Source organism: Homalodisca vitripennis, chromosome 2 (genome assembly GCF_021130785.1).
Source record: "Homalodisca vitripennis isolate AUS2020 chromosome 2, UT_GWSS_2.1, whole genome shotgun sequence".
Taxonomy (NCBI): domain Eukaryota; kingdom Metazoa; phylum Arthropoda; class Insecta; order Hemiptera; family Cicadellidae; genus Homalodisca; species Homalodisca vitripennis.
In genome coordinates this window covers 235,461,222-235,488,375 of record NC_060208.1, presented here as the reverse complement: position 1 = coordinate 235,488,375, position 27,154 = coordinate 235,461,222, and the positions used below count along the sequence as shown (strand labels likewise).

At 32.2% G+C, this 27,154-nt stretch overlaps 1 protein-coding gene across 1 annotated transcript in view; it reads right to left on the bottom strand.

Annotated features, from left to right (window-relative positions):
• LOC124355514 (high affinity cAMP-specific and IBMX-insensitive 3',5'-cyclic phosphodiesterase 8) overlaps positions 1-27,154 on the bottom strand; it is a 586,103-nt gene that overhangs the window by 30,160 nt on the left and 528,789 nt on the right. Inside the window, exons 10-11 of the mRNA XM_046806676.1 lie at positions 19,611-19,668; positions 6,814-6,981 (exon numbers count right to left, since the gene is read on the bottom strand). Coding sequence (XP_046662632.1) covers positions 6,814-6,981; positions 19,611-19,668 — 226 coding nt within the window. The remainder of the gene's footprint in view (positions 1-6,813; positions 6,982-19,610; positions 19,669-27,154) is intronic.

The following is a 27,154-nucleotide window of genomic DNA, read 5'->3' as shown; positions in this document are numbered from 1 at the left end:
TCGAGAATCCATATATATCTACACTACTTGAATTACTTAATCTAGAGACACAGTTTAAAACTTCTTCTGCTTTAATCTCATGCCAATTACAAGTTAGGTTTGTATCAATATTTTTATGTATAATATACTTATTAACTAGGTTTAAAGCTTTATTATTCAGGTACACTTTTTACTCTTATTAAGATTTAAACTACTCACAATATTAACAAAATAATCATTAAAGGTACTAGAATCTATAATACACTCTGAACTCTGGGCTGTTGAATTAGACTCTCTTTTTTAATTATCTCCCAAGCAGCTTTACACTTATTACTAGAGTTTTCTATGTAACATTCATTCTCCAACCGTTTGGCTTGATCTATTTCGTATTTTAAACAATCTTTTTGCTTTGATATAATCTTTTTTGTAGTCTGGTTCCTGGGCTGTACCTTTGCTAATTTTATATCTATCGTAGAGGGCTAATTTGTACTCATTGATTTGTTTCAGCTCAGGTGTGAGCCATTTTAAATTTTACCTTCTTTTGCTTATCCTTAACCTTAACATCTTTAACTTTACAATTTTTCTCAAAAGAAATCGTCAACAACTCCATAAAATAATCAAAGGCTTGTTCTACATCATTAAAACAGTTTAAAATACTCCAGTTTGTTTGAAGTAAGTCATACTTAAAATTAAAAATTGCTCTATCACTCATATCTCTAATACATTTTTTTTCAAATTGTTCTCCCTGTTTCAATGTTTATAAAACAACCAATGGGATGTATTGTTCAAAGTTTCCTGGAACTTTCTGTTGTTTTAAAGTCAATCATGACAAAAATCAACATTGTTTAGTAAGTCCAGTTGTTTTACAGATTTAATACAATTTGTGTTTGAATTAAACAACTAAACTGATTTAAATTTAAAAGATCTTTATAGATCTATGTAACTGTCCACGTTTTTAAGGAATCATACATTTTCTAAACCACCTTACCTTAGATAATTATTTATCAATTAATTCAGTACAGTTTTCCATAATTTTATACTTGTGGTTCTTTGAATAGTAAAAAATAATTGTAATAAATAATAATCAAGATTTATTGATTATCAGAAACATTGTCTAAACCAACAACATAAACATGAATGTTAAAAATACTTCAGTTATAAATATGCAGTTCTTAAGCGTTATACAGAACATAAAATGAATTTTGAAACAATTACCACTTAATAGTAAAGAAATTGATAACAAATACAGTGGCAAATTACAATAGATCTTTATAGCAATAGGCTATATTAGATACAGCATTAACAATAAGCTGTTAGCATTAACAATAATTTATTTAGGAAACATAAAAAATAATAAATAAACAATAAAACTGCAAATTCAGGTAAATAAAAATAATAAATCAATAAAATTATAAAAGAGTTAAAAGAACTTAATATTAAAAAGGTTTTTTAATGACTCACAAACAAATTTATTTAATGACTAAAAATGAAATAATGATAGGTGGTGCCTACTCCACATATAAAATCTTTTCTTTATTATTTTTATGTTTATGTAAATACTGTAAATGATTTATGCACTTTCTCCACCTGAAAGGAAGTTCCTGAGAAAAACGATATAAGTAAAAAACTGTTCACAGATCTGCTTCTATAGAAAGAATAAGGTTAACTCAATAAGGTGTAAATTATAAAAATGTGATAAAAACCACTTGTAGAAGGGGGTAGAGTTCTTTATAAAATAAAACCAATTGATACTGTAGCAAACTTAACAAAAAAAAATGTTTTTCCTATCTTCTGTGTTTAGCTCTGTGAGAGATATAATAATGTATAACCTTTACAAGATTTGAGGATCTTTTTTAAAAACTGCTATTTTTATCATTATAATAATGTCAAAGAATGAAATAGAACTGGATGAAGATGGTTAGTATACCTGAATACAGTAGTCACACAGTGAGTGCATTTTACTTGTGTTCATCAAAGCTATTCAGGATTATTTTTAACAGCCATAAAGGTTACTAAACGTTATACCTTTCAAAAGCCTTTGACACAATTCCCTGTTTGGTTAAGAGGCAAATTTTTATCATTTACAATTCTTCTGCCCTTTTTTGATGAATCAAAACTTTATCTCTCAGGAAGAGTATTATTAGAGAAAAGTTTGATGTTAAGCATGGTGAACATTATATCACTGATTAAATTAATGCATGCCTCAAGTTTCTAAATTGATACCTCTGTGTTTCTTTTTATGTCTACCAATCACATAGCATCTATCTGGTCTGTGATGGAAAACTGTGGTATTTCAATTGATCACCAGGTTGCAGATCTGTTTGCTCCTAAATAAGCCAATAAGCCATACATTGTCTATTGTCACTGATTCTGGTTTGAAGTTGGCTGAAATAAATCATATAATTATCCTGAACCTCAGCCAAATGGAGGTAGTTACTGATTCATCATCCTATTTTATGATATTCTAGATTGTAACTTAGGATCATGAGAAAGTATACCATACAGAAGTTGTTTTCATATTTAGATAACAATCTCATCTTTGGTGAACATGGAATCGTGTTGTTTCAGAAGATAAGGAAAATTTATATCTTCTTATGTGGAGCAGAGAGAAAATGGTGCTATTTATTACGTGAGTCAACTCAACATAATTTCCAATTTTATTATGGAATCTAAATATGCAGGAACAATATTTTTAGTCTGATTTATGAAAATATATAGTTTAAAAAGTATTGAGAAGCAATGTCTCTTTATTCTTTAACTAAATTTATAATTTTCAAAACAAATTCATTTGGTTTAAGATGTAATTGCATTACATTTGTCCTATTGCTTTTACACTATCTGTTGTACAATATTATGTCAGCAATATGTTATTGTATTTGGTCCAGGATGTAAATGAATACAGTTTTTGGAATTAAACTAAATTGGATAATTCGTCGTGTTTGTGGAAAAATGAAACACTTTGATATAAAAAAGGACGAAGTATTTCAAACTAGTTATCATGGTTAGCATAAGGTTTATTGTATTTTCTGTTATTTTTCTGTAGGAAATGATAATAAATAATTTTCTTCTTAGATTTCATAAAAGGACTCTTAAAAAACTAGTAATGTAAGAATAGTTGAAGTGAATTGTCACCACTGTGGGAGCGTGCACTTTGCTGCCTGATTCTGCATAATGTTAAGAGGTTAATCAAGTGTCTTATAAATTACAAACATAAAACCAATATTTAATACATTTTATTGTTTTGTGAGGCCTTTCGATATCCAAGATATCTTCTTCAGACACATACTTTTAATGCAGCTATGGATTAATTATTAGACCATTTTTCTGCCTAAACACGTTTTTTACAATAACTTTAAAAATCTTAGAAAATAAATGTACCTTGTAACTTTTATTCATTTTTATTTAAGTAGAAACAAACAAAATAACATTTATAAATATTACTGGATAGCCTATTTTTCAATTCGTGAAAAACGATACAATAGTATAAAACAATCTGTAAAACCAGTGTTTAGAACTGTACTATCCAAACTTAATTTTCAAAATATAGCATTTGTTCCTACTTATTGTTTTTTATGTCATTCACTCAGTTTCTTTAACAGATGTTGGCAAACATTAAATGTAGTTACAAGGAAAATTAGGAATGATTCACTATGATATTTTATACTCAAAAACATGTTTAACAGGAAAATCCTACTTGAATTATTATTGAAATATTACCTATTTCCTGAGGCGTTGGGAAAACTGAGACATACCTTCCTAGAATGTAGAGTAAACAGTATTTTACACTTGTTTCTAGTAAAAACAACAAAAACACTTCACAGAACACACTGTAGGTTCGCTTGAAATTATCCGTTGTTGTGAACTAAAAGCGAGTTTGACTACCATCTGAATGTAGATTAGATAAGTCTCTTCTATCGCTGCACTCAGATGGGCTTGTAACATTTAGCCCAGATAAGGAGGAGTGGATGGTGGGTTGTATCTGGTGAGATGTACCAGACATTAAACATTCATTGATCTCGTAAAACAAGCAGTGTGAGCTTGCTGCGCAGCTTCGTAATGGCTCTTCGACATACACCATGACATGCATTCAGAAATATGTGCGAGGTACAATACCATAGGCCTACTTGCTAAACACATCTATGAAATATTCAAGGCAGAGTTGTAATTAGGAATAAAGAATCTCCAGTTTGTTTTAGAATTGAATGCTTATAGCACTTTGTTCTGCAAAAAGATAGAAGAACATAATTTTATGGCTAGAGTAAAAGTTGTGTTTTGATCAAATAAAATTCAATCTACTTTTAAGAAATTTTGATTATTTGTTTTAAAAATTTCTGCGCTACAATAGGGTGACTAGTTGTCCAGATTTTAATAGCCCTACATCATATTTTTCTGAGTATTTGGGGTGGTACTTTTTTGATTGGGATGTTAGAATTTAGTTTAAACATAGTTTTTTTATTAATACTTTTGATATTAAATGGTATGTAATGCTGAACACATGCAAACTTGTGATATGAACATTAAATAATTATAACATAAATTTAGAGTTCCATAACGTTTAAAAGTGTTCAAAGATTTAACGACATGATATCTGATTCTTAGTGAGGAGTCTGATTCTGGTGTTCTGACATACTGATGCAAAAAAACTATTCCTAAAAAGTTTAGATTGAAATATTGTTCTCTTCACTAAAATAGTGTTCAAAGTTCTAGTATATTAAAGTCGGTAGAGAATTTTATTTGCTGGAAACCAATGCACCTACAGAGTGGTTGTTTTGACTAAAACTAATGTTAATTAAATTATTTTTACTTTGCTTAGCATGTATCATGGACACAAGATCACAGTAAATCAAGATAAAACTCAAAGTATAATTTGTTTCTCTTAGGCCTATTGGTAAGAGTGTACAAATTCATGACTTGTCCAAAATATTGGAGTCTTTGGGAATTGATCGATGTCCAAACTAACTTGGACGCAACATATAGATTATTTACGCACAATGCTATCTAGAGTGATATTTGCCCACATTAGACCTAATGATAATGTACTCATAGGACACTGTATTTCCCTTACATTTAATCTAATGACAGGTACAAATTAGTTCTTTTTGGAAACTGTTAGAGAGCGAAGGATATTCTAGTATTTCAAAAAAAGCTTTTAAGAATCTTGTACAAATGAGCCTCTTAACACATTGTAGACCACTAATTGTTGACTTTAAAATTAAAACTATAATAAACCTGTATATTTTTCATTCAGTAAATTATGTCTTAAAAATCCAGTTTTTATAAAATGTTTTGATACTCATGGAATAAATAAAAATAAAAACTGATTTCTGTTGGTTTATAAAACCTTGAATGGCCATACTGTCATATCCTTAAAAATCTAAAATGTATTGAAAAAATCACCATCTATTTTTGAAAAGTTTCCAAACAACATTTTTTGATTGGCTACTTGCAAACCCAGTTTACAGTCTGAACAATGGTTATAAGAATCTTAGTTATAAGAATATACTGTACATTGTTAGTTTGTTTGTGAAAATAAGGTGTCATACATGTATATGTAATGTACAAATACACGTATGTATGATTTTCTCATCACTATGTTATCATATCTATTGATAGTTTATTGTGACTTATCTTAAGAGACTTAAGTGCTTACTTGACTTTTGTCAATTATTGTAAAATTGATACGTCAATAAAGATTATTTATTATAATAATAAGCTATTTTCAGTAACCTCTCATCATTAATTGATGTGAAATTTCACAAAACAATCTGTTAATATTTATGCAATTACATTTGAACGCATTTTAAGAATGTATTAAGAACTCAAAAATATTTGAACTCAGGAGTATTTTTTTCTTAACCATGTTACTTTATTAGAATTCCTATGACAGAAGAATAATCTAGAAGGTGATAATTTTACCATCCTATTAAATTGCAAGAATAGAAATTAGCTAGTAATTATATGTAGACTGTGGATGATGTTTTTAAAGATAGTTTTGATCCATTTCTGGCTGGCCATAAAATGTATAGAGTCATAAAAAGTTGGATTGCATTAGCCAGGGTTTGATAATTTTGCGGAAACATTGTTTCAGAAGTCCTGTAGATATTCCTTTGTTAGGGGCATGTTTTAGTTTAATGTATAAATGATACAGGATCCCATCTTCTCCATCACCAACTAAATATTTTTAATGTTGTTAATAAATGTTGAAATAAGCAAGATATTGATGTTTCAGTCATTAAAAACTCAAATATAGATCTAAATAAATTTAAAATAGTATTCCACATTCCAGGCTTTCAATACAAAATAAAAGATCCCCTCTTAACAATTAATCCCAAAATCTTGTTCTGGCTACATAACTGAGCAATGTTTGTAGTGCAGTGTAAAGACAATTATTTGCAGTTATTTCAACTTATATTAAATTAAACCCTATAAATACCCTTTGTTAACTTGCCACTGAAATTGCCCTCCATTATCTGAATTGTAAACACAGTGCCAAAAAGTAATGAATATTGTTCCAAATGTATAATTTTACTCTTTCATCTATCACGGTATATGATAAAAGAAACATCTGGAATATTATTTTTGTAAATAAGTAACTGATTCCATTAAATAATTATAAATATTAACACTTATATTCCAAGTATGACATATAGTCCACAATTTAAGTTAACTCCCAGCATTAGGAAGCACACATATAAATATGATTGATTCATGGTTTTTGAATTTCTAGATTGATACATTTCCAAAAACATTTGTAATTACACATTTCTGGTGTATTAGTTCTTGAAAACTCAAATATTATAAAAAATATATTATTAGAGATATTTGAAAATTTACCTGAATAATATGCGAGTGGTCCGTGACGAGTACCAGATCTCTGCTCTTGTCCAGTGCCAGGTATATCGCCTCGTTCTGTGCCAGCAGCGCATGCAGTGCCACCTGGCCCTGGCCTAGCTGTACTAGCTCACTGACTGCCTGTACTACAGACACCGGCTCCACCACAACCTGCACATATATGCGCACTTAATAGCATACAATGGTTGTAATGTGTACAATTTTTTTTTTATTTGAAAATTTTAAGTAACCCTTATCTTGCAGAAGTAGGAATCGGTCTATACGATTTTACTTCAGATGTATTAAAGTCGTTTTCAAGCAAGGGAGTGGTTTTGTTTATTTTTAAGTTTGTGGGGAAAGTACCTTAGGAGATGGAGGAATTAAAAAGAAAGGTTAGTATCAGAGCTAATGCTGTTGCATATTTTTTAATTAGAGAGGATGAAAATCCAAATATATCAGTTGAACTGCTTTTAGTTAACGATAGAATAGATTTATTGTTTCAGATGTATCAAAATTAAAGCAAAGAAAGAGTCTGGGTTATATTTTATGGCAGCAGTGGAATACTGTGCCACAGACGGAGGATTTGACGAAACATCCCTATAAAAGCTCCAATACGTTGACTAAAGAGAAATTGAAAATTAAGACTATCTCTTTAGGATCACCATTAAAGCTCTCATCAACTTCCAGTTCACAAACACCATGACTTTGTGGTTTATTAGGTGATCTGCAGCTGTTAATAACTTTCCAAGTTTCTCTCGCTGGTTTACGTCTTCTATATATTGATTACAATGTTGAGTCTTCAGAAGATTGTACTGAGCTTTCCTACCAACAATTGTACGGATAGAATTGTTTTCCATTTGAGCCAATTTGTATCTGGTTTGCTAGAAAATGTCATAAGTTTTAAAAACCCTTTCTATGGACTCTCAGGAAAATTGAAATTTAACTTAAATAAAAAAGAAAAACAACATCAGTATCATACATGGGAATTTGAGTCACTCATTCAAAATTTCATTGAAATAAATAATTAACTGTATTAAATTTCAAACAGTTGTTTTTGATAAACTGTCCAACAAAATTTGAGAGCCAATATGTATTCAGAGTATGGATATTAGGAAATTTGCTCTAATAATCTTTGCAGTGATAAGCTGCTAATATGCATTATTTAGAAAAGTGCACTATTCTGCAGAATCATATACACACAATAATAGTCAGTGTGTAATATGCTCCTAAACACAAATTTGCTCTAATAATCTTTGCAGTGATAAGCTGCTAATATGCATTATTTAGAAAAGTGCACTATTCTGCAGAATCATATACACACAATAATAGTCAGTGTGTAATATGCTCCTAAACACAAATTTGCTCTAATAATCTTTGCAGTGATAAGCTGCTAATATGCATTATTTAGAAAAGTGCACTATTCTGCAGAATCATATACACACAATAATAGTCAGTGTGTAATATGCTCCTAAACACAAATTTGCTCTAATAATCTTTGCAGTGATAAGCTGCTAATATGCATTATTTAGAAAAGTGCACTATTCTGCAGAATCATATACACACAATAATAGTCAGTGTGTAATATGCTCCTAAACACAAATTTGCTCTAATAATCTTTGCAGTGATAAGCTGCTAATATGCATTATTTAGAAAAGTGCACTATTCTGCAGAAACATATACACACAATAATAGTCAGTGTGTAATATGCTCCTAAACACAAATTTGCTCTAATAATCTTTGCAGTGATAAGCTGCTAATATGCATTATTTAGAAAAGTGCACTATTCTGCAGAATCATATACACACAATAATAGTCAGTGTGTAATATGCTCCTAAACACAAATTTGCTCTAATAATCTTTGCAGTGATAAGCTGCTAATATGCATTATTTAGAAAAGTGCACTATTCTGCAGAAACATATACACACAATAATAGTCAGTGTGTAATATGCTCCTAAACACAAATTTGCTCTAATAATCTTTGCAGTGATAAGCTGCTAATATGCATTATTTAGAAAAGTGCACTATTCTGCAGAAACATATACACACAATAATAGTCAGTGTGTAATATGCTCCTAAACACAAATTTGTTCAATATTGTACTTAGAGAGCTGTGTAAGTTGCTGCTTTCTGATTCAATGGCTTAACTTAACTAAGTAATGAAATATGCGGGTCTTTTTATATAATTTACTTTAATTAAATAAAGATTTGCAGTATACTGTAAAAATAACTTAGTTAAATTTGGTTTATACAATCCAGATGAAAATCAAATATGGATTGGAACAAAATACACTCATTACAAATACAATATGTAATATTATATGAAGCATGAAAAACATCTTTATAAATATAATGAGCATTCTAACACAGAACACCATTATAACGTCTACTCCAACATTTCTTTGGTCAATTGTGCATGTAAAAGTATGAATCTATCTTGAGTAAATAAATAAATAAAGAACATTATACGAGATTTGTAAAATTGTTTTCACAGTTTTATTGACTGTATATAGGGAGTGTGTGACAATACTGAAAGTAGTAATGGTCAGGATGGTGTATCTAAACGGATACATGACAAATCAAGGCCAGGATGATGTACTGTATCTGAATAGATAAATGACTAGTCAAGGGTTAAAAAGAAATCTAGCACGCCACTGCCAGCTCTAAGCCCAAATGGTGTGAAGAAACATTTCTGGTTCAAATCAATTAAGTTTCACATGCCATTGTAGAGTTTGCTTTGTACACACAAACAAAAAATATTTACATACTTGGTCTGAGATGCATACTGTGGTTAAAAATTGTCTACTTTCGGCCTTTGTTATCTTCTTCCTGCTTAAACCATTCCTGGTGCCCCAGTAATCATTGCATTGTTGTTGCTCCAATCAAGAAAATTTATTCATATGCATTGGTCAGAAATGTCTACTTCAGTAAAAAGTTTCTACTCCGGTCATTTTAATCTACTTCTGGTCTAAGGTATTTCCTGTGCCATGGTAATATTTGCATTGTTAATCTAATAAAGAAAATATGTACATAATTATTCTTTAACTGAAAAGCAACTACTTCCAGCCATTATATTCTTCTTCTGGTTTATTGTATTTCTGGTGTCATAGTAGCATTTGCATTGCAACAATTAAGAAAATATATACATATTATATTCATATGAAAAGTTCTTTGGACAAAAATTGTCTATTTATGGTAATTGTAATTGACATATTGTGTAAGGTAATTCCAATTCCACATCTGCATTTGCATTGATGCTCTGATAAAATATATGAAAAATAAATAGGTCTGGAAAGTCTTCTTCAGTGAAAAAGCATCTACTTTCAGTTACTGTTGTCTACTTCCGGTACTCATAGTCTGTTGAGTTCATACATACATGTGTATCAAATTTAACCTTTCTAGGACAGCAGGAAGGTAAATGCAAAAATTCTTCTTCTAGAAGTTGCAAACCTAATTCAGCCACAAAGTATAGTTGTTAATCATGAAAAATATTTTACACTGTCTGACAAGAGCTTAAGTCACGTGTATTGTAGGTTCCATCATTCTAGACCATCGGAAGTTGAAAAGCAAAATGTGGTTTCTCTTGAAGTTTACAAACCTATGGGAGATTCATTGATATGAAAAGTTTTTATTTTTAAGTCATGAGGTATGTGTTTATCAAATTTAATCTTTCAAGGACATCTGGAAGTTGGAAAATGAAAATATAGTTATTTTAAGAGTTCCAACACTATTTCAACCTCTATAGATGGTTGATCTTTATGAAAAGTATTTTATGTGTCTGTTTTATTTGCAACCTCATATACTCTACCACTCTAGAATTTACATATGAATGGCCCCTTTAACTCAAATGCAAATGTAAATCCACATCCACACTGAAAGCTATGTTAAAGTCCAGGTACCTTCCTTTTTATAGTGGATGAGGATGTCATATCATACTATCATATCAGATTATTTAATCATATTTTTTCTTATAGAACTTGTTTTGGACAACTGCTGTGTCATTTATACACATTACCATATTTATTAATTAATATTTATTATTAATATGTAGTTATGAAAAACTTTGTACTTATGAAACCAATATTATAGTATAAAAATTAATTAAATTTTCATGAACTGAAATTAAACAATCAACTAATAGAGTGACAAATGCAAGTAATATTATGGGTCTGAAAAGGTTACTAACCATTTAATACAAAATCCATCATTATGATGCTTATGTTAACTTCTTTGAGAATATACCAGACAATCGTAGGAGGTGATTTTTATACTAACTTTATTGAGAATATAACAGTCAACCCCGGCAGATGATGCTTATGCTAATTTAATTCACAATATATCAGACAACCACAGTAGATGATGCTTATGTTAACTTCTTTGAGAATATACCAGACAATCGTAGGAGGTGATTTTTATACTAACTTTATTGAGAATATAACAGACAACCACGGCAAATGATGCTTATGCTAACTTCATTCACAATATATCAGACAACCGCAGTAGATGATGCTTATGCTAACTTCATTCACAATAGGAATCAGACAACCACAGTAGATGATGCTTATGCTAACTTCATTCACAATAGGAATCAGACAACCACAGTAGATGATGCTTATGCTAACTTCATTCACAATAGGAATCAGACAACCACAGTAGATGATGCTTATGCTAACTTCATTCACAATAGGAATCAGACAACCTCAGTAGATGATGCTTATGCTAACTTCATTCACAATAGGAATCAGACAACCACAGTAGATGATGCTTATGCTAACTTCATTCACAATAGGAATCAGACAACCTCAGTAGATGATGCTTATGCTAACTTCATTCACAATATATCAGACAACCGCAGTAGATGATGCTTATGCTAACTTCATTCACAATAGGAATCAGACAACCGCAGTAGATGATGCTTATGCTAACTTCATTCACAATATATCAGACAACCGCAGTAGATGATGCTTATGCTAACTTCATTCACAATAGGAATCAGACAACCGCAGTAGATGATGCTTATGCTAACTTCATTCACAATAGGAATCAGACAACCTCAGTAGATGATGTTTATGTTAACTTCTTTGAGAATATACCAGACAATCGTAGGAGGTGATGCTTATGCTAACTTTATTGGGAATATACCAGACAACCACGGCAAATGATGCTTATGCTAACTTCATTCACAATATATCAGACAACCGCAGTAGATGATGCTTATGTTAACTTCATTGAGAATATACCAGACAACCACGGCAGAAGAAGCTTGTGCGAACTTATTTGACAATCTGACAATAGCTCTTTTTGCTTCAAAATGTATTCTGATTAGGAGAGAAGCAAAAGAATCATGGTCTCAACTACCCAGAAGCCATAAAGCTCAGGAAGAAATTTGTTTTGGCACATGATGAAGTTCAACCAGAGTGGGAAAGAAGAAGAAAGAGTAAATGCATTTTACAAGAAAAGAAGGTATGGTTTAAATTAAGAAATTTAAGAGAGAAAGGAAATTAAAACTACATAGCTAAGTCATATAGCAAAACTAGAGCTGTATGGGACATTATCTACTGTAAAAAAGCAAGATTTGCATGGAAGATGACTCTTGCAGGAGGAGCAGTAGAAGATCTGGTAATAGTATACAAACACTTTGATATTTTAAAATACAGCTGCAAAAATTTTATTTACTTCATAGATGCATGGGTTAGTGAAGAGAGACCCATTTATCCAAAAATGCTCTGCTTGGAACACCACTTATGGATTGGAGACCTACTTCATACAATGAAGTTTTCAATACAATATCTTCACTAAAATCAACATATTTATCTTGGATTGATCAGTTAATCAAGTTTTGTGTCAGCGAAGAGTTGGAGCCGCTAAATAAGTGTTTGTCTCAATTAGGTTTTATCATCAGAGTTTAATTCCTCCAAAATAGAGAAGCAAAATTGAGTTACAAAGTTTCAGATCCATCTCTAGTCTTAACTAATTAAAAAATAGTTCTAACCAGATTATTTAGTAGACCACCTCACCTACATTTTACCTGATAGGCAACATGAATTTATCCATGGCAGATCAACCACAAGTGCCCTCACTGACTTACTAAAACACATAATTGACAATCTGGATCCAGAAAACACGATTAAAAGTGTTTTTCTTGACTTAAATAAAGCTTTTGAAAATCTTGAACAACATTTAACTGTAAAAAATCAAATATGTATAATATATAATTTTTCCTAAACTAATGAATTTTTATTACCTTTTATTTAACTAATTGATTTTGACGAATATTTTTAATGAAAGAGGGCTGTTTCAGAGTGGTCCCACATAATAATTTTAAGGATTACACAAATACCTGACCAAGAATTGCTTTGGAAATTTACATATAAAAAAATATGGAGAAGACAGACAAAGCACATCTTCAGAGATACCGTTTACATAGAATAATTACAACATCTCAGAAATTCCAGGAAACATCACTTTTAGTGTTTGGCTTCAGAATTGTGTCTCTATTGGATAAAACATAAAATATCCGTCCTTGAGCAATGCGACAGGATTGAGTGCGGAGTGCTAATTTTCCAAATTAGTATAAAATATCTGAAAGTTACTGTTGGAAGTTCTCTAGTCTATACTAGGTTCCAGAAGTTGCTCCCATAGGAGTCTTATGAAACATGACAGAGCAACGAAACGGAATGTGATGCAGAGATGAAGTTTTCTTTCAATTACCATAACTTACCTCACAGATACTAGGGAACATATCATAATTTGTGGTAAAGGAGTTCATGATAATGATCTAAGTAACGTTGATATAAAAATATGTCCTGGAGCAAAAGCACAAGATTAAGTGCGGTGATTGTGATTTTCCAAATCATTATAAGTTAGCAGAGACTTACTTTGGGTCTACTACTACAAAAACACTCATGTAGGAGTCCTTTCAAAGTAAAATAAATATTGGAGACGAGACGGAATAATATGAGAAGATGTAGCTCTTTTCTAATGACTAATAATCGTCCTGGAGACAATGAGACAGTGCAAAAGATTGGAATTTGGGGTCTACTACAGGGTTACAGACAGAAAACACCAGTGTAGGATGGTGGGAACGGGGGGGTTCCTTTTTTTTCAAGTAAAATAAAATTATGGCGAGCCGAGACGGAATAATATGAGAAGATGTAGCTCTTTTGCTAATGAACCATATCGTCCTGGAGCAATGAGACAGTGCAAAAGATTGGAATTTGGGTCTAACTTACAGGGTCTTACAGATAAAAACACTCATGTAGGAGTCCCTCTTCAAGTAAAATAATTATGGAGGGACGAGACGGGAATAGTATGAGAAGATGTAAGCCTCTTTTCTTAATGACTATATCGTCCTTGGGAGCAATGAAGACAGTGCAAAGATTGGAATTTGGCGTTCTACTACAGCGGTTACAGAATACACTTCATATTAGGTAGTCCTTTCAAGTAAAAATAATTATGGAGACGGAGACGGAATAATATGAGACGATGTAGCTCTTTTCTAATGACTATATTCGTCCATGGAGCAAATGAGGGACAGTGCAAACGATTTGGAATTTGGGTCTTTACATACAGGGTTACAGAAAACCACTCATGATAGGAGTCCTTTCAAGTAAAATAATAGTATGGAGACGAGACGGGAATAATATGAGAAGATGTAGCTCTTTTCTAATGATTCATTATCGTCTTCCTGGAGCAATTGAGGACAGTGCAAAGATTGGAATTTGGGTCTACTACAGGGTTAACAGAAAAACACTCATGTAGGAGTCCTTTCAAGGTAAAAATAATTATGAGACGAGACGGAATAATATGAGAGATGTCAGCTACTTTTTCTATTGTTCATAATCCGTCCTGGAAAGCAATGAGACAGTGCAAAGGATTGGAATTTGGGTTTCTACTACAGGGTTACAGAAAAACAATCATGTAGGAGTCCTTTCAAGTTATAAAATAATTATGGGAGACGAGACGGAAGAATTAATATGAGAAGATGTAGCCTCTTTTCTATTGATGCCCATATCGTCCTGGAGCAAATGAGGACAGTGGCAAAGAGTTTGGAATTTGGCGTCTTATACAGGGTTACAGAAAAACACTCATGTAGGAGTCCTTTTCAAGTAATAAATAATTATGGAGACGAGGGACGGAATTAAATATGAGTAGATGTAGCTCTTTTCTAATGACCATATTCGTTCCTGGCAGCAATGATGACAGTGCCAAAGATTGGAATTTGGGTCTCACTACAGGGTTTACAGAAAAACATCTTCATGTAGGAGGTCCTTTCAAAGTAAAAAATAATTATGGAGGACGAGAGGAATTAAATTTATTGAGAAGATGTAGCTCTTTTCTAATGAATCAATTATCGTCCTGGGAGCAATGAGACAGTGCAAAGATTGGGAATTTGGGTCTACTAAGGGTTACAGAAAAACCTCATGTAGGAGTCCTTTCAAGTAAAATAATTATGGAGACCGAGACGGAAATTAATATGAGTAGATGTAGACTCTTTTCTAATGACCATATTAGTCCTGGGAGCAATGGAGAACAGATGCAACAGATTGGAATTTGGGGTCTACTACAGGGTTACAGTAAAACACTCATGTAGGAGGTCATTTCAAGGGGTAAAAATAATTATGGAGCGAGACGGGAATAATATGTGAAAGATGTAGCTCTTTTCTAATGATTTCACTATCGTCCTTGGAGCAATGATGACAGTTGACAAAGATTTGGAATTTGGGTCTACTAACAGGGGTTACATGGAAAAAAAAACTCATGTAGGAGATACTTTCAAGTAAAATAAATTATGGAGACGAGGACCGGAATTAATATGAGTAGATGCTTAGCTCATTTTCTTAATGGACATATCGGTCCTGGAGCAAGTAGAGACAGTGCAAAGATTGGAATTTGGGTGTCTACTACAAGGCTGGGTTTACAGAAAACTCTCATGTAGGAGTCCTTTCAAGTTAAAAATAATTTTATGGAGACTGAGACGGAATAATTATGAGAAGATGTAGCTCATTTTCTAATGATCATATCGTCCTGGAAGCACATGAGGACAGATGGCAAAGATTGGAATTTGGGTCTACTACAGGGTTACAGAAAAAACACTCATGTAGGAGTCCTTTCATAGTAAAATAATTATGAAGAGAAGAGACGGGAATAATATGAGGGTAGATTGTAGCTCTTTTCTAATGTTCATATCGTCCTGGAAGCAATTGAGACAGTGCAAAGATTGGAATTTGGGTCTACTAACAGGGTTTACAGAAAAACTCATGGTAGGAGTCCTTGTCTAACGTAAAATAATTTTATGGAGACGAGTACGGAATAATATGAGAAGATGTAGCTCTTTTTCTAATCGACCCATCTCGTCCTGGCAGCAATGGAGACAGTGCAAAGATTGGAATTTGGGTTCTACTACTGGCGTTTACAGAAAACAATACATGTAGGACCGTTCCTTTCACAAGTAAATAATTATGGAGACGAGGGAACGGAATAACTATGAGGAAGAGTCGTAGCTCTTTTCTAATGACCATATCGTCCTGGGAGCAATTCTGAGACAGTGCAAAGATTGGGAATTTGGGGTCTACATACAGGGTTACAGAAAATCACTCATGTAGGAGTCCCTTTAAAGTAAACATAATTTATGGAGACGAGACGGGAATAATATGAGAAGAATGTAAGCTCTTTTCTAATTACCATCATCGTCCTGGCGCAGCTATGAAGACACGAGCTGCAAAAGATTGGAAATTTGGGTCTACTACAGGGTTTACAGAAAAAACACTAATGTAGGAGTCCTTTCAAAGTTAAAATAATTATGGAGACGAGACGGAATAAATTCTGAGAAGATGTAGCTCTTTTCTTAGATGATAATATCGTCCTGGAGCAATTGAGTCAGTGCAAAGATTGGAATTTTGGGTCTACTACAGGGTTACAGAAAACACTCATGTAGGAGTCCTTTCAAGTAAAATAATTATGGAGACGAGACGGAATAATATGAGTAGATGTAGCTCTTTTCTAATTACCATATCGTCCTGGAGCAATGAGACAGTGCAAAGATTGGAATTTTTTAAGTTACCTCAGAGATCATTAAGTTACTTCAGAGATACTATAGAATGTTTCTCAGTCCACATCAGGACAAGATAATGCCTCTCTATGAGTAATTTGAAACATGACATGGAGAAATGAGATAGAATAAGCTGCTTTGTTCTTTCAATTACTAACTTATCTCACACACGCTAGGCAACATGATATTGTTTATATGAATAGAACCAATTGTAGAGGAGAGAAGCCAGAAAGTAACTATGTAAAACCAAACATACCTTATCCTATGGACACTTGAGAAATGTTTTTTCTTATATGATGATTATTCTAGGAGGCATTTGTGACATGGCAAGGAGCAAATAGATGGAGCAAATAGAAATATTTCTATTAGACTGCTTTTGAGTGTTGGTTGTGAGATATGTTGTTTTGTGCGCTTTTGACGCAAATTTGGATTCAGTCTATCCAAGCAAGAAACAGCAAGAAAGGATAAAGTACTTATATACACATATCATATTTTAAGATGGGACTTCAGATGTAGTATGTTTGGAATATATATCTTGGAGTAGTGAGACAGTATGGAGTGGAGAGATCATGGTTTCTCAAATCACCTCAAATTTCAGACATTGATTGGGAAGTTATTCACTTTGTCAGAATATTAATTGTTGATCCATTAGAGGCTGTTTGATATAACATGGAACAAATTGTATGAAAAGTTAAGAATGATTGCCTTGATGGAATGATCCAGTAAAAATTAACTGGTTCTCCTATAAAATAATATGTATACCGAATAGATTTACTAAATGATAGGTGATAGTCCCTGAATATATATTACTAATTAGAAGAGAGTACCTAGTTTAGTTACTAAAAATGGAAAAAAAATAAATTTTTTGAAATAAAAACAAATCAATTTTAAATCGATAAAACAAAATCGAGGAACTAAAAAGTAAAAACTAACTTTTTTCAGGAAATGATGAAAGAAAATCAAATCCTATACAGTGATATTGGGTGGAAATGTAAAGGTCCTAGGCATTGATGGGTTGGAGTGAATAGCCCTTTATTGAGTAGCTTACGTGCCATGATTGAAATCTTGTACCAGTCCAGAATTTTGATTCTGTAAGAACTGACATTTTTGTCTACAGTTATCTTGCGTGTATGGAATAAGTGTAAGTGTTTTTTGTGTGTGTGTGTGTGTTGTGTGTGTGGTGTGTGTGTGTTGTGTGTGTGTGTTGTGTGTGTGTTGTGTGTGTGTGTGGTGTGTGTCTTGGTGTGTGGTAAGTTGTTCATGTATGTGAGTTACAACTTAGGACTTATATTTCCTTATAAGCCTAATTAGATCTACCTGACCAAAACATTTTCAGATGGAGAAAAGTAAGATTATTTGCAGAGCATTGATTATTGAGATAAAAAATCTAAAACTGTTGTAAAATGCACTTATAATGATATCTTTTTTACCACTTTCATCTTTACCTATTTCAACCTACATATGATAAAAATATTCACTAACAATATATTTTTTTTTTAATTTAGCTACAGTACACAAATGTTTGGTAGTTTATACAATCCAGAAACATTTAAAGTTTCATTCCCTCTTTTAATTGTAGGAACTAACTTTATTAATAATTTAAATATTTGTGTTTAAAAAAATCTCTTACAAAATTCAATGTAACTCTTCCCTGTGAACTTCCAAAAGACCTAAAATATTTATGACTGAACGGTACCCAATTAATAAACTATGCATAACTTTAACAAACCAAAACGAAAACTAATATTTAAAAACTAAATTTTCTGGAGGAGTATACTGTGTTGAAGGTAAGCGATACTAATTTTCTCTTTTTTGTTATTATCTTTTAAACAGTTGCATTGTTAAAAAAAGTTACGGGTAAATTAACAATAATAGTTGATAATGTTTGTTTGACCAACATATGTCCAAGATGAAGGTTCCTAAAAATTACTTTCTAAAGAGGAAACTTTTCCAGATTTACAATCTTGATATAGTTCAGGATTACTAGGATAGCTGCATGGATAGAACATATACAAATTATTTTGATTTGTTAGTTGAACTTTGTAGCCACAAAAATAAAATAAACCCTTTAAAATAACTATGAAATCTTAGACACACACACAAAGATTAGTGTTTAATAATGTAACACTTAATGTCAATAAAATAAATGTGTAAGTATCTCATACAGGTAAAAAAAACACTCATAAACTTATATAAATTAAACTGATTGTCCCAATAACATCGTCAGCCAAATAATTTAAATATCTAAAGGAATTGAGGCGCAAAGATCCTTTTAGGACTAAGTGCAGGGACAAACCGTCCTTTTCCCTTAGGACAAAAAAAATTGAAAGGAATTTAACTATATATTTGGAAATTTCTTTCGCACATATCTATATAAGTTGGATTTTATTCAGTAAGTATATAAAGAGGTTACATGAAAAAAGAGGCAAACTTCACAAATATAACAATGTATATAAACAATATTTCTTTTTATATAGGAACAAAAATTATTTACTTTTTGAATTATCTTGATATAAGATGCATAAACATAGCACTGCTGTTACACAAGCTATGATGGTATTAATGCCAGTATGTTCCTGCAAGTACAAGTATGAGTTAAAAATAACTAACCAAATTCTAATCGGTCTACCATATAAAACGTGTTCAATATAAACATTGATGTATCTACAATTCTGGACCTGTAAGGAGCTGTGTTGTGTGTTGTAAACAACACGTGTAGGAGCTAAACATGTCCAGAGACTTGTTACTTACCCTGTTTATTCCGATTTTCAGCAGTGCTCGTAGTTCTTTTTCATCTTTCTCCGCTGCACTGAAACAAACAGAGAGGTGTTAAGGTTTTATTACAATGAACAGCAGACAATCAATTATAATATAATGCAGGTTTGTTACAGCTAAAGCTTTATGGTAGAGCCTTCCAAAATTCAAATTGAACTTCAATGTAAATTAATTAATTTTAAATGATTCATGAATTTTTTATTTAAGCGATAAATCTGTTAACAACTAATAAAAATTTGGTAGGCCATATTGATCAAAGAAACTAAATTTTATTTTGTTAATTTTTGACTATGATACTATTATTTATTACTATTATAAAACATTCAAAATTCCAAGTGCTTGTAACATTGCTAAAAAAGTTATTGTTGTAAAGGCAATAAAGAATTTATTATTATTATTTCCGGTTGATCTATTTTTAATACAATAGTCAAGCCATACCTTCTTTGATGACAGGGGAATAGAACATTTTTTATTGTTCCACAAGTAATGTAGACATTTTAAGTAGTAATTTAGGTGAACTTGAAACCGAACTCATTGAAAAATGGACTATTAGATAAGTATTTTATAGTATGTAAAAGAAATATTACTGAAGAAAATAACATGTAATTTACATTTAGATAACTTGTATTGCAAATCATGTCTTATTAAGTTGTATTTCTTTTAAAGCATATATTTTTAAGTAATATTTTATTTATAAATGTAATTTCTTTCAGTTATCATATATATACATTACAAATGAAATTTTTAAATAAATTTAAAACTATTCCTTTATTTTTTATTGTGTTAGTGATTTTTTATGTACCGGTACACAATTACCATCCACAAGCTTAGTTGATTCGTTATAACTTTTACTTTAATCTTTTCAACTCTTCATAGAAAACATCAATAAATTATTTAATTATACAATGAGAAATATGATACAAACTAGCAAATCAACGTAGTATAAATTTAATGGTATAGAATAATTTCTTGAGTCAATTAGATGAACAAGGTGACTGCATTTTCTTTAGATATTAAAGACAAAGTTCTTGCTCACTTGCCACTAATTCTCCAACTTCTGGAAATCGTAGAAAGTTGAAATTTGGTACATTTGTACTACATGACTTAAAAGAAAACTAAAACATTTTCAAGAAGATCAACCACCCATAGGGGTTGAAATGGGGTTGCAACCTCATTTAAACCCCTAGAAGAACTATATGTTGGTTTTCAACTTCTCAATGTCATAGAAAGAATTTGACACAGACATGACTCAATGACTTACAAAGAAAAACAAAATATTTTTCATGAAGATCAACCATGCAAAAACAATAGAAGAACTAACTATATTGCAGTTTTTCAGCTACCCATTATCTTACAAGTAGGGCTTGAAATGGGGTTCACACCCCTAGAATAGTTATAATTTTGTTTTTCTAAATGTTCAATTTCAGAGAAAAATGAAAGTTAGCATGCCTCATGAATTTCAAATAAAAACAAAAGCATTTTCATCAAGTTCTACCATCCATAGGGACTTTAAAAGGGCTGTAACCTTTAGAAATACCATATTTTTCAATTTCCTGCTGCCTTAAAAAGGTTTAATTTGATACACATGTGTATTATGTACTACCAGTACCAGAAATAAATTACACAGGAAGTAGATTAAAATGACCACAAGTAGTCAAATCTGATCAAAGTAGACTTTTCAGATCAATGTATTTATATATGTTCCTGATCAAAAAAACAAGGGAAATGTGTTTCTCTACTTTGACCTAAAATAGTACAAGTGTCACCGAAATTGTTGAATATACAGTACTCATTCAAATTTTACAGAATGTTGCAGAAAATTATTGGTACATATAAAATCATAACTCTTTTGACCGATTATTCTGAAAATAATTAGGAAATTAGAATATCGTCCAGTAATCCATAATGAGCTGGGAAACCTTCTGGATGACCAAGAGCGGCACATCACTAACCGTAAATGTTGAGATTCTGGGGTGCAAGGGTAATTCGATGGGTCTAGTCTACTGCGGGAGATAACTGTAGGAGTTGGTTGGATTCGTTCCCAAGTGTCAAAAGTTCTTGCTAGCCTAGACATAAGGGCGTGTCACCTCCTGCCTGCTTTGACTGGAGAGGCTGTTTCAGAGCTGGCCTCCCCTTCTTCCAGAGGACATGACTAAGATTAGTGCCCTAAATTCTTCCTCATGGATCTCGACAGGAGGCGGCTCCTACCCCCAACCTTACCCATCCAGAATATCCTGTCACTCCGGAAGGAGCGCAAATGTTCTCATAGGACTAGGTACACAATTTATAAGCTTCTTGTCCTAAGAGAACAAAAAAATAAAACAAAAAAAACCCATAGTTTTATGTCTATGACGTATCTGTTATTCAATAAGACATTGCGTGAAAAGCCGTGGTTAACTGCTAGTTTGTAATAAAACTACATCAGAATGTTGTAATTTTTGTAACATATGTACAAAAAAAGACTGTACCAGTAACAGGAACAAGTTAAGAGTGATGTCACAATTTTAACTAAAAAATAATTGTCCTAATTTATGCTACTTTTGTATATTCCGTATTATTGATATTGATATATTCTTTCCAAATAATAGCCATTGAAAGTATATAATGCAGAGACCATATATACAAGCACAGTCTCATATGGTTATCTCCAAGTATAGATCTTCTAACAATCACAATGCATTAAAAACTGTTTCAGAACTATTACATTTTGTACCGACTATGAAGAAATGTTTTAAAATGATTAAATTTGCATTGCAAAAACATTTTACCCATGACATGATTTTATATACAGACAATATGCATTACATGAGTGGTAACACATATATTTTTTAAGGTTTACAGAGTTTGGTGTAGTTTTTGTAATGATTTATAATAATAATTGGGTCATAGATAAGTGTTATCATGTAACTTTTTACAAATATGTTAATCAATGCAATCTTGAACCAAGGTATAGTTTCGTTTTGACACTGTAAACCTGTGAGTTAATTCTAAAATTGCTTATAATATTTTTGTAAGTGATTAACAATTATATTTTACTGATATACAAAGCTATTAATGACTATCTCAGACTACAGATAGGAATATCTATAGTATGTGCTACTACACAACACTGATATAATATTGACAATTCTCTCAGATAGCCAGATCTATTTATTATTTTTATATTTCTATTGGATATTATATTATTAAATATTTTCCTGAGAGCATATTTTATGTACTAGTATATTGAGAGTTATAGGTTAGAGAAGGTAAAAGAAACAATAATAATAATTTTAGAAACGTGATGACAATTGCAGTTTATCTCATTTACGGCATAGTTATGATTCTAAACTATAAATATTAATCTGTGATTTTTAAATTTAGCGAAATTTTACAAGACAAGTGTATGCCAACATTCAACACAATTTTATCTAAACCTGTGAAATAGCTGTAAATTACCTACTGCTTTTCACCCATTTGGTAACAAATTGAATGTTTGTAATAATTTGAGTTCCAATAGGTAGAATAAAGAAAACTTATTTAATTAGTTAATTGTGGAACCATGCTTACAGGTAAGTCATTATTTCCTGACGAAATATTGACCGAAGAAAACGCCTTCAAACATAGGTTGATACTACTTCCAAACTGTAATGTAAGATGCGTAGTGTTGCATAGTTTGAAGGCGTTACATAAACGTACCTAATATTGCTATTTTAAACCGTCGTAAATTCTTATAGCACTTAGTAATATATATATATATATATATATATATATATATATATATATATATATACAGAAAGTGCTACGAGATGTTATTTTAGACCGATAAGGGTATAACATAATATGGCAATAAAGCAAAACAGACAATGATAGCAACTGTCATTTGACTTATTTTCTTTAGCATTTTATTGATTTGAAGATACAACTATAATTTCAGTTGTACACGAAAAGTACCATGGTACAAACTTAACTCCTCGTACCATGGTAAGCTACAGTGGTTTAACTACGAGTGAGCTAGAAACTTCCCTACAGTTCCAAAACTAAAAATAATATTCGTATAACATCCATTCAACTTATTCAAAATAAAGTAGTTTAATGATTAAACTCGAATAGAGCTATCTAATTCATTCAAGTCTAGATTTATTCCATACACCGCCGTATACTGCGTTCTCCATTCAGATCCATCCCCCCTCACAACTTTAATTCCTAGTTAATTCTCGACGACCTCTCTCACACGCTAAACATCTCACTTCAGACATCTGTCCACATTTAAATATACACCTATATTACCTGGGAGATAATCTTTTACTAATTGGGTAGTATTATACATCATAAAATATTTTCAAAATCTCAAAATAATAGCTAATAACTGATCTCGCAAGACTTTGCAACAAAGTTGATTAGGCCTTTAATTACTAAGAACTATACATTTTTGGTATACCGTTCTTCAAGAGAAATACAACAAATAATGTATAAGTTTTTTTTACTGTCATTACACTGAAATAATGATGAGTTAAAGTGGAGAAACCTTAAGTTTTAAACAGAAAACCGTGTTTTTTTTATATTCGGTTATCATAATCCACAGTAACAAACACAAAACGTTTTTTCTTTTCTCAAATACATGGATGAATACTACCCAGTCAGCAAAGAATTATTTCCGAGGTAATATAGGTGTATATTTAAATGTGAGAGAAGTGAGATGTTTAGAGTGTGAGAGAGGTCGCCGGGACCCGGCTCAGTCAGGGATCAACTTTAGAAAAACAAGCCCTAGTTAGTGCACTTGTGTGCTAAATCTACTCATGCGAAGGGAACAGTAAGACCGAAAGCTCGCCATCCTATAAAACGTCTGCCTCTCTTTAATTACTTATAGTATTACTTACAGTAGTTAGAGCCAGTAAAAGTCTTTTGATGTCATTTAAGTCGTTACGAGAACCAGAATAATTCCAATTACTTGAGAGTAACTAAAGAACTCATCGTTAATTAATTACATTTTGTTAAAATTTTATTGTTCAATTTTTACAAAAATGAACCTTAATACTATGGTTTAGAAGATTGTCATTTAAAATTACATCGCATTAGTTAAATTAATTGATATGAGTTCAATTTGAAGTTGTAAGAGATTTTACAATTAGGGAAGTGCTGTTCGAAGAAAAGAAATTAAGTTATGACAGTCGCGTGAACTTTCTCTTGAGATCAAAACGAAGGAGATTGTAGATTGATAAGAATAAGAGGTTTTGATTTAAAATAAGTTTCGACGTGAATTTCTTTGAAATAAATATAAGTTGCTAACGATTTACACGATCTACTTTTCATTTATTTGTTTGAAGCTTATAGTTGACAGTATTGAATCTGAAAGATTAGCAATATTTTGGATATTAGGAGCGTTATATGTTACAAGAATACAACTATACGTTTCGAGGATTGGGATCTATTTTCTTCTTCAAGTACAAATCAATAGTAGGCGATGCAATCAAACGATTTTGGCAAACAGAAAAAGTTGTACGGCAAACAAATTGAATCATGCGCCTGAGGTTCAGATCTTTGTAAATAATTACAAATAATAAGACATAAGTATAGGCGTTTTACAAAAAAACATGGCATACACATCATAGAAGAGAGACGGCGTATTTTCCTTTCCCAAGAAATGTTGCTACGTAATATAACTTACTACTCCATGACTACAATTATATAGCATATGCATTGCCTATTTCGGACCCTAGCTGGTTTTGTAGGTGTCTAGGTGAACAGTAACAAGTATTTCTCCGCCACTCTTAGAGTTATTTTCCAGCCGTATGCAGCTCTTACAACCGCTGCGCTGTTGCACCACAATGTGGGGGGTCTTGATCTGAATTGCGGTTTGTGGTTGAGGAGGCGGAGAAGCTGAAGGACGTGTGGGTTTTGCATTATCCTGCTAAGAATCAGAATATCAGGAGTCATTCTGTGCTGGGGAAAACGAGTTGGCACTTGCAGAGGCTAAGATGAAAGTTTAACAAGATTGCACCTTTCTTACCACCATCACCTTACTCGAATGTCGTGTGTGTACTCGTATAAGACCTAAATAGATTAATTCACATTACTAATAAAATATTTAAATCTACCGAACAGATTTAGCTGAGATGTTATGGGCAAGTTTATTCGTTAACATGAGTAGAAGCCAGCACAAAAAGAAAACAAAAAAAAAAAAAAATCCGAAGGATCAAGGGAGTCTCTTAGTTTTAAAGAAAAAATGCATCAAATTTATAACTAAGAAATTACACTAAACATGTATGACATAAGACAAAATTATTTGTGTAGAGTGTCACAAGTGTCATTGAGACTTAGATAGTAAGTGAAGTGTCTGTATTGAGTAGCCGACAAGCTACGACATAATCATCCAGATAACAGTGATCGAAGACGGGTCTGACTCTATTACAATGTTAGTGGTAGAGTGTCACAAGTGTCATTGAGACTTAGATAGTAAGTGAAGTGTCTGTATTGAGTGGCCGACAAGCTACGACATAATCATCCAGATAACAGTGATCGAAGACGGGTCTGACTCTATTACAATGTTAGTGGTAGAGTGTTACTAGTGTCATTGAGACTTAGATAGTAAGTGAAGTGTCTGTATTGAGTGGCCGACAAGCTACGACATAATCATCCAGATAACAGTGATCGAAGACGGGTCTGACTCTATTACAATGTTAGTGGTAGAGTGTCACAAGTGTCATTGAGACTTAGATAGTAAGTGAAGTGTCTGTATTGAGTAGCCGACAAGCTACGACATAATCATCCAGATAACAGTGATCGAAGACGGGTCTGACTCTATTACAATGTTAGTGGTAGAGTGTCACAAGTGTCATTGAGACTTAGATAGTAAGTGAAGTGTCTGTATTGAGTAGCCGACAAGCTACGACATAATCATCCAGATAACAGTGATCGAAGACGGGTCTGACTCTATTACAATGTTAGTGGTAGAGTGTCACAAGTGTCATTGAGACTTAGATAGTAAGTGAAGTGTCTGTATTGAGTAGCCGACAAGCTACGACATAATCATCCAGATAACAGTGATCGAAGACGGGTCTGACTCTATTACAATGTTAGTGGTAGAGTGTCACAAGTGTCATTGAGACTTAGATAGTAAGTGAAGTGTCTGTATTGAGTAGCCGACAAGCTACGACATAATCATCCAGATAACAGTGATCGAAGACGGGTCTGACTCTATTACAATGTTAGTGGTAGAGTGTCACAAGTGTCATTGAGACTTAGATAGTAAGTGAAGTGTCTGTATTGAGTAGCCGACAAGCTACGACATAATCATCCAGATAACAGTGATCGAAGACGGGTCTGACTCTATTACAATGTTAGTGGTAGAGTGTCACAAGTGTCATTGAGACTTAGATAGTAAGTGAAGTGTCTGTATTGAGTAGCCGACAAGCTACGACATAATCATCCAGATAACAGTGATCGAAGACGGGTCTGACTCTATTACAATGTTAGTGGTAGAGTGTCACAAGTGTCATTGAGACTTAGATAGTAAGTGAAGTGTCTGTATTGAGTAGCCG